The sequence below is a fragment of the Trichechus manatus genome, unplaced genomic scaffold, assembly GCF_000243295.1.
Source record: "Trichechus manatus latirostris isolate Lorelei unplaced genomic scaffold, TriManLat1.0 scaffold00013, whole genome shotgun sequence".
NCBI classification, from domain to species: domain Eukaryota; kingdom Metazoa; phylum Chordata; class Mammalia; order Sirenia; family Trichechidae; genus Trichechus; species Trichechus manatus.
This window is the reverse complement of record NW_004443949.1, coordinates 20,417,421-20,426,328: the sequence shown is the minus strand read 5'-3', so window position 1 is coordinate 20,426,328 and position 8,908 is coordinate 20,417,421. Positions and strand designations below refer to the sequence as shown.

The 8,908-nt window shown below is 39.0% G+C and overlaps 1 protein-coding gene across 1 annotated transcript in view; it reads left to right on the top strand.

Annotated features, from left to right (window-relative positions):
• SCEL (sciellin) overlaps positions 1 to 8,908 on the top strand; it is a 148,446-nt gene that overhangs the window by 70,076 nt on the left and 69,462 nt on the right. Inside the window, exons 15-16 of the mRNA XM_012554145.1 lie at positions 211 to 270; positions 408 to 464. Coding sequence (XP_012409599.1) covers positions 211 to 270; positions 408 to 464 — 117 coding nt within the window. The remainder of the gene's footprint in view (positions 1 to 210; positions 271 to 407; positions 465 to 8,908) is intronic.

The following is an 8,908-nucleotide window of genomic DNA, read 5'->3' as shown; positions in this document are numbered from 1 at the left end:
CTGTCCCCTTCTGCCTTCTGGCCCTTGTCCCTGGACTGCTGTACCTCATTAGTCCCATTTGGTTTTATGGGGCTGTCCACTCCCCGGCTGAATGGTGAACCTTGGAGAACATTTCATTTTATTGTTATTTACAGCAGATATGTAACCTTAATGATCTCACAAAAAGACCTTTATAATTAATCTACTCGCTTTTTATTTTGCTATTTAAAGAAACCAAGACCTCGATAGCCTCATCAAAGTGAACCCTGCAGTAATCAGAAGTGATCAGAGGTAATCAAATAAAAGCAGTCATTTCTTGCTTTCATCTCTGTTGCCCCTGGGTGGAGTGGATTTATTATTTTGTTTTAATAAACCAGTACCGATCCAAAAATTCTAGCAGTAATCTGAATTTTTTTTTTTTTAAACAGCCAAGACTTGGAAAAATTTATTAAAGTGAAGCCTTCAGCTCTCAGAAACACTAAGCGGTAAATGACCTTGCCTGACTATCTTGACATGTTCCCAAGTCTAGATTAGACATATTGTTTTTTTTTTTTTTTTTTTAAGAATACTTTTTATTTTTCCTTAGTGTTTCAAATGAGGATACATTTATAAACCAAATATCTCCTGTCAACGATGAAATAGGTTGCACTCTTCTGGAATCAATTGTGCTATTTTAGAATTAGTTCTGTGCTTCTTATTTGCACTAAAAGGGCTTAGTGTTTGTTATCTATAGGAAATAGAATTTCAGGACTGAAATGAAAAATGACTAAAATTAGATAATAAAAAAATATTTTGAAAAAGTTGAACCAAACTGGTGGTTTACATAGTAACTGGTTTACATAGATACCTGTAGAGCATTGGAAAAGATATTGAAGGTCTTCGGAATCCCAGATCCACAGCTAGTGTGGACTCACAAAACATTCCAGTAGATTTTAACCTTAAATTTTCCTTTTGTGTTTGGCAAATTGTGAATAATTCGCCTCTTATGTGACATCTTTAACCTAAGCACTACCAACAGATAAAATACTCAAGAATATATTAGAATCCAAATTGTTTTGCTGGCTTGGAATTTTATCATAATAAATACATTGCTAGGAATCATAGTCCCACTATATTCTGCTTTCCACTATAAAGAAAGCAAATTAGTATATGAAAAAGTGCTCTGAAGTTACTAAGAGAAAGAGGAGAATGTAATCCAGTCATTGACCGAGCTCTGATGTCTCCTAGTTTATTTTCTACATTAGTGCTTTATTTGGCTTTTTCTGTTTGTATGTTTTTATCACTGGGATGTTGGGGTCTTTGAAGTAAGAAGGCACAAAGGGAGTTGGAGAACAATTGCTAGTTAGAAAGTAGCATTTATTGAGCACCTATTGTTGTCACTGGCAATTTGTGTACATTTAATCCTCACAACCACCCCATGAGAAATATATTCATACACCCTATTTTTGAGGAGGAAACTATAGCAGAAAGATACTGAATAACCTCTCAAGAAAGAAAACACATCCTGGATTTAAACCCAGGTCCTTTTGGCGTCACTGCCTGGAAGAAAAACAAAAGCTCTGTGAATAATCAGCTCAGACTCTCCTTTCCATCCTTCCTATACCCTACAGCTGCCTCGCCCAACCTCTTACATGCGTGTAAAAAGATTACAATCAGATACATTTATTCTAGAGCATTATTGTTAAAATGACAGGGAGAAGAGATAGCGCTTGTCACGTATAGATTTTCTAATAGCTGAAATAACAGCAGACTTTTGGCGTGGGCCATGCTACCGTAATAGTGAGGAAATATCTTTGTTCAATAGAAACATTTCTTTGCAGTGGTATTTGTTGGGATGGACTTTTGTTTTTATCAGTACCAGTTTTAGGAGGCTCCCAGTCACGTGGGAAGTGGTTAGGTTGAATAACCACATTGTAACTGTAACAAACAATGGCTATTATAGCCAAAGTCTGAGCAGCTGATTCCATAAAAAGTAGTTCTTTTCTCCCTCCCTCCCTCCCTCTTTCCCTTCCTTCCTCCTTCCCTCTGGCAAATGTACTCTGTTGACAATGACAACTTTCCTATAAGAGTTTTGCCTTGTTCCTAGAAGAGGTTAATTATTATTTTTTTTAAAAGAAAGTTTCCATTTCAGCAACTCCTCATCCATTATCTATAAAAAGAAGAAATCTTTCTAATCCTTTATGATTAGTATAAACAGCAAATTTAAAAATCATATTGGCCATCGTGTTGTTTCAAGATGGCAGCTTGATCCACAAATCTAACCTGAGCTGTACAGTCAGACCACTCTTCTGTAGCAGTAGACCAGATTCGATGATAATCAGCCAGCTTATTCAAGAATTATCATGGACAAAACCCAAACAACAATAACAAACAAAAACCACCAGGGCAAACAGGAAAGACTGAGCAGCCTATCTGAGAAAATGGCTTCATTCAATTTGTTCAGCCACCTGTATCTATAATGCCTTTATGCTGCCAGCTTTGTTTTAATGGAGATAAAGAGAGGGGGACATTTGAAGTGCCTCCCAGTAGGAATAACAGCCACAAAGCACTTTTACATCCAATTTGATGTGACACAGCACTGATTATTTAATAGTGTAACAGCAGTGGCCCAGAGTTCTTTGTATGTGACTTTGCTGACATTTCCAGCAGCTGTAGATTTAATTCACAGTTAGGGGCTGGATACACTCCAGTCATTGATCAGTATGCAAGCAGGCCTCCCTGAGCTCCTTCTAGAAACACATCAAGCTGAACAATGCAGATGTGCAGAGCATTTTCCTTTACTCAGGGAGAAACTGCATGCCTTTTAGCAGTTATAATTTCACATTTCCATGAACTCACCTTAAGGAGAGATATTCAGTGGTCTATATCTGTGGCCTATAAGCTGTTGCCAGACTAATGGTTAAAACTCTTAAGTTATTGCTCTCAAATGATTTTAAAGCATCTAGTGACAGTTATGTCTTTGCAGTTAGCAAAAGCATCATTCATCTGAAGGAGAAAGAGATATTCGTAATTATATGTAGCATTTGCTTCCATCTTTTTAAGGTCTTTCCATTTCTAAGGCAAGGATCCCTAGTGACATAATGGTTAAGAGCTCAGCTGCTAACCGAAAGATCCACAGTTCGAACCCACCAGCAGCTCTGTGGGAGAAAAGACACGGCAATTTGCTCCTGTAAAGATTACAACCTAGGAAACTCTATGGGGGCAATTCTACTCTGTCCTATAGGGTCATTGGGAGTCAGAATCGACTCGATGGCACACAGCATTTGCTAAGGCACGTGCCTCCTAGCTTTAAAAAAAAAAAAAAAGAAGAAAGAGAAGAGTTTCTTCTTATCTTCTTCCTATTGTGTATTTCTCAGAGTTCTGCTCAAGACAGAAACCTGGGGGTAACCTTGACTCTTCCCACTGCTTCATTGCCCACAGTCAGTCAATCACATTTGATGTTTCTAATTATCTCAGGAATTTGTCCATGACACTTTGTCATCCTTGCTTCTACTGTCTCTAGGTTATTGTTGTAACCTTCTAAACGATCTGTCTGCTGCCAGTTTTGCCTTCTGCCTTCCAACCCATTTGCAGCACTGTAGGCAGAGTGATCTTTCTAAAACACGAATCTGATCACGTCATTCTTTTTATTAAAATCATTCAATGTCTTCCCATTGCCATTGGAAAACGGCCATACTCCTTAGCCTGATTTCCAAAGCCCACCATGTTCTGGCCTCCATGTGCCTTCCTCCCCCAATCTCCTATTACTCTCCACCCACAAGCAAACCCCACTCACACACCCTCTGACTTGCACCTTCTTCTCTTCTCCTCACCGCTATTGCATGGGTCAATTCTACTTTTGGTGTCAGCTTAGGTGCTTCTAGCTTAGACTCTGGGGAGCCTTCCCTGACCCACCGCTCTGCATCAGGAGACTTCTTCTAGGTGTTCTCAAGCTCTCTGTCCATCTCTTCCCATAGCATTCGCCTCTAAGAGGCAACTGATATTTAATCATCTCTCTCTGACTAGGAGATCTTTAAGGGCAAGGATAGGTTCTGTCTCCTTCATTACTTTATCCACAGTGTCTAGCACAATGCCTGTCACATAGTAGGTGATTAACAAATATTGTCTGAATTAAAGGCCAAGCCTCAAACTAATCAAGGCCTTATGATAGTGCATCTAGATAAAGCCTATTGCCTTCCAGCTCCCACACTCTGAGCCTCTGTGAGTAAAACCAGACTGAAGGAATCTGATTTCTTATGACTGGTCTCCCTGCCTAGGCCAGTGGATATCTTCTGCTCATGACAATCTCGATGAGCCAAGATGAATTAGAACCACTGAAATTCTTGGTCACATCTTATGTTTCAGTAGCGAAGTTGCCCAATTTCTCTACGGAACTATTGATTTCCTTTGTGAGTTGTTATTGTTGTTAGGTATCATCAGGTTGATTCTAAATCATAGTGGCCCCATGTGACAGAGTAGAACTGCCCCACAGGGCTTTCTAGGCTGTAATCTTTATGGAGGCAGATCGCCAGTTCTTTCTCCTGTGGAGCCACTGGGTGGGTTCGAACCACCAACCTTGTGGTTAGCAGCTGAGTACTTAACCATTAAAAGGAATTTAAAAAATATGTATAACTGGACCCATTCTCCCACATCACTAGAATTGAAGAATTAGACCAGTTATTTCACTATGTTCTATAAACCTTTCCCAGAGACAAATATTCCTTTGGAACTAGAGCTTTATGTTTGAGACGTAGTTCCTGGCATAAAAGAAGTACCATAGTAAAATTTTTATATGGAGGCTCTTAATTTTGTAAATGTGTTCAGCACTGTGCAAAAGCAATTTAAGTAAGCTGTGGAGACAGAAACATATTGCTGCTTTATTAATACATACCTCCCACACCCAGAGAAGAGAGGAATATCAGTTAGCAGTGAGCTGACAACTTTCTCTCATGCACGGCTTATACTAGGAAAAGTTGTTATAGTAACAGACACCTTTTCTGGTTCTCCAGAATCTCTGCTTTTTCCTTCATCCCCTCTGTAAGGGACTACTCTATTCCTTAATGGGAATATTAATTAATTAAATCACTACTACATGGATAAATGCTTGTGTTCAAATATTGTGCTGTGGCTTTAGCCCATCCGAAACCCAAACCAAATCCATTGCCATCAAGTCAAATTCCGACTCATAGCAACCCTATACTACAGAGTAGAACTGCCCCATAGGACTTCCAAGGTTGTAATCTTTACGGAAGCAGACTGTCAATGTATCTCCTGCGGAGTAGCTGGTGAGTTCCAGCTGCTGACCTTTTGGTTAGCAGCTGAGCACTTAACCACTGCGCTACCAGGGCTCCTTGCTTTAACCCATAGATTACTTATATGTTTTCTCCGAACATTTGAAATCTGCATAAAGAAACATTTTTAGCAGCAATTGTTAACAAGTTGCTCTTTAGCATTTCTCATTGTATCTACAGAGAATTGGTGATATTATTGGAATTAATTTAAACTCTTCATAAATATGCAAAATTATAAATTCTTCCTTCCACTGCAACTGTCATGGGAAGGGCTTGAAACCAACCCTTTGCTCGGCCCTGCAGCATGTGGTTGGGCTTCTATAAAAATCTTTTTTTTCACACTCTGACTCACAGCTCTTCATTTTCTACCACAGTGCAAAAGACACCAGGCAATAGATGTGGTCTTCATTAAAGAACAAAAATTTTTACAACCTTTAACTTGAGAAGTTTATGGGCAGTCTGAACTTTTTTTTTATTGGATCTTTAAATCTAGTTGGTTACGACCATCAGGGTGAACAACCAAAGCAAATATATATTTTATATTTTTCATAACTTAGAATTCTCTATTTTGTTTTAAATATTATCAGAGATTAATCAGATTACAATCTTCACATCCATTCTGCCAAACTTGATACATGATACTGTTTAATGCATACAGGAAAAACTCTATGAAAACACTGATAATATGGTTTATTCAATGATTCACAATTGTACCACTTTGGTAGAATGCTTCTTTGAGGCATGCATGCACTCCAATTTTGAATCACCTACCTGTAGTTGTTGGATTAAGAAGCCCTGATGGTGCAACAGTTAAGCACTCGGCTGCCAATCCAAAAGTTGGTAGTTCCAATCCATACAGTGGCTCCAAGGGAGAAAGACCTGGTGTTCTGCCTCCATAAAGATTACAGCCAAGAAATACCTACTCTGTCACATGGGGGCGCTCTGTGTCAGAATCAACATGAAGGCACCTAACAAAAACAACAGTTGTTGGATTTTTAAGATTCTGACTTTTCCTTTCTTAAGTCCAAGCCCTTTCCTGCTCTCCCTCACAACAGCTACGGTCCAAAAGGGTTTGGGTCCTGGAAGAAGGAGAAAAGGTGTGGGCAGAGAAAAGATGCGGTATCTGCAGCAACCAGGAGTGGAAGTGCCTGAGGAAGGGAGGATGTCCCTCAACAGGCTCAGAAACTGATCATAATTATGTTGTGAGGGCAGGAGCAGATCTAAAATTAAGGGCGAAAGCCAGAGAGCTGTGCAAAAAGAGAGAAATATGTACAATTCAGGGCTAAAGTAAGGCGAGCCCTGGGTGATTGTCACAAATGGAGAAGAAGTGTCCATAATTAGCTTTACTGATCTTTTCCTATGTGGTGCCCATTATGTGTCTAGATGGGAATGGAGCTGACTTCCTTAAAGGTTCTAGGGTCTAGGCTGACATCTTCCCTTGGAGCCCCTTTAATATCTTTTCTCAAAAATAAGTGAGGTAGTAATTGATCTCCTTCAGAGAAGGAGAAAAAGATGATTTAATTAATTCCACAAGTATTCATGCAGCAGCTATTATATGCAAGGCCATGTTAAAACCAAAAAACCCATTGCTGGTGAGTCGATTTCAACTCATGGCAATACCATGTGTTACAGACCAGAACTGCTCAATAGGGTTTTCTCGGCTGTATTCTTTACAGAAGCAGATTGCCAGGTCTTTCTTTTGCAAGGTCATGTTAGCCCCTGATAATGTGACCTTACACTCAGGCTGTAATGAAAACACCAGCTTCCTTAAAAAATAGCGTTTAGACTTCCAACGTTAACAGTGGGGAGAAAATCACTCCACAGGACAAGATTTTAGTTCTTCAGATTCCTATTTCATGGTAATCTCTTACTATTTACCACTATCAACCATCCTAGTTTGGTATTTCCAGGAAACTGGATTATGGAATAGTATGATACTTCATTTAATTTTGTTCCATTATCCCCAAGTACTTATAAAACATTATTTAAAATGTTAAAGAGAGGATCACTTAGTGGCTAGGTTATTAAGATAGTAGCGTGACCCCTGAGGCCAAGAAGGTCGCTCTAGTTATTAGTGAGGGAACATCAGGGATTAGGCAAATCCAAAAGCCCGTCTAACTTTATAAATTTGAAGGATGTGAGCTGCAAGGTTTCCTTATATAAATTCTAGCAGTTATCTTTAGGAATTCAGCTTTAAATTTTAATCATTATACTGCAGAATAAATGATTTTGACACTTCTGAGCTACTTCTGAAATCCTATTTTTTAAACAAACACTAATTGACATATTTTCCACAGTAACTCACATTAAAAAATAATTTATCCTAATTTCTACATTTTCAAAAGTGTGCAGCTAGTATTTTAAAAGCATGGTCATGGGATGTTGCCCAATTGGTGGATTTTATCAATTATTGATGGCTCAAATGTTATATAAAAAGAGTATTAACTAAATATCATTCCACATACACATAAGAACATTTTTATCATATTTTGCATCCTTACTGACAATTAATTTTATGAGTAGGAGCCTGTATAGTGATTCTGTGCATGATAAATGAATGTGTTAGGTGAGCCTATAATCTTATTTAACTCCACTATTTAAGACTATGAGAAGAGAGATTTATAAGAACTAGAGTTAATTCCAAAGATGTGAAAAGTTAGGACAGAAATTGTCTTAGTCACCTAGTGCCGCTCTAGCAGAAATACCACAAGTGGATGGCTTTAACAAAGAGAAGTTTATTCTCTCACAGTCCAGGAGGCTGCAAGTCCAAATTCAAGGCATCAGCTCCAGGGAAAGGCTTTCTCTGTCTGTCGGCTCTGGAGAAAGGTCCTTGTGATACATCAGTCTTTTGTTGGTCTGGGAACTTGTCTGTGCAGGAACCTCAGGTCCAAAGGACATGCTCTGCTCCTGGCACTGCTTTCTTGGTGGTATGAGGTTCCCATGTGTCTCTGCTCACTTCTCTCTTTTATATCTCAAAAGAGTTTGGGTTAAGACACTAATCTAATCTTGTAGATCTCATTTGTATTACTGCCACTAATCCATTTTATTAGATCATTGGGATTGAATTTACAACACATACGGAAATCACATCAGATTACAAAATGGTACACAATTATACAGTACTGGGAATTATGACCCAGCCAAGTTGACAGATACTTTTGGAGGACACAATTCAATCCATGACAGAAATACAAATGAAAAAGCCATCCTTCAAAATGGTGGAATCAAATAGCACTCTGGTCTATGCTGGTGCTGCCTGAACTGTTACCTTGCCTACTGCTGAGTTGCTACACTTCCATTAACAATAATTTATCATATGCTTTTTCAGTTAATCCACAACTGTAGCAATTGTGCTACCAGTTTTCTTTGCATCAATTAATTTATTCTCACCACAACCTTATGAGATTTGATGTTATTATCCTAATTTACAAAACTAAGCTCCGAGATGTTGAATAACTTGCCTAAGGAAGAAGTGGGGAGGAAAAAACCAAACCAAACCTGTGGCCGTTGAGTCGATTCCAACTCATAGTGACCCTATAGGACAGAGTAAAACTGCCCCATAGGGTTTCCAAGGAGCGGCTGGTGGATTGAAACCGACCTTTTGGTTATCAGCCATAGCTCTTAACCCCTGCACCACCGGGGCTCCAAAGTGGGGTAAG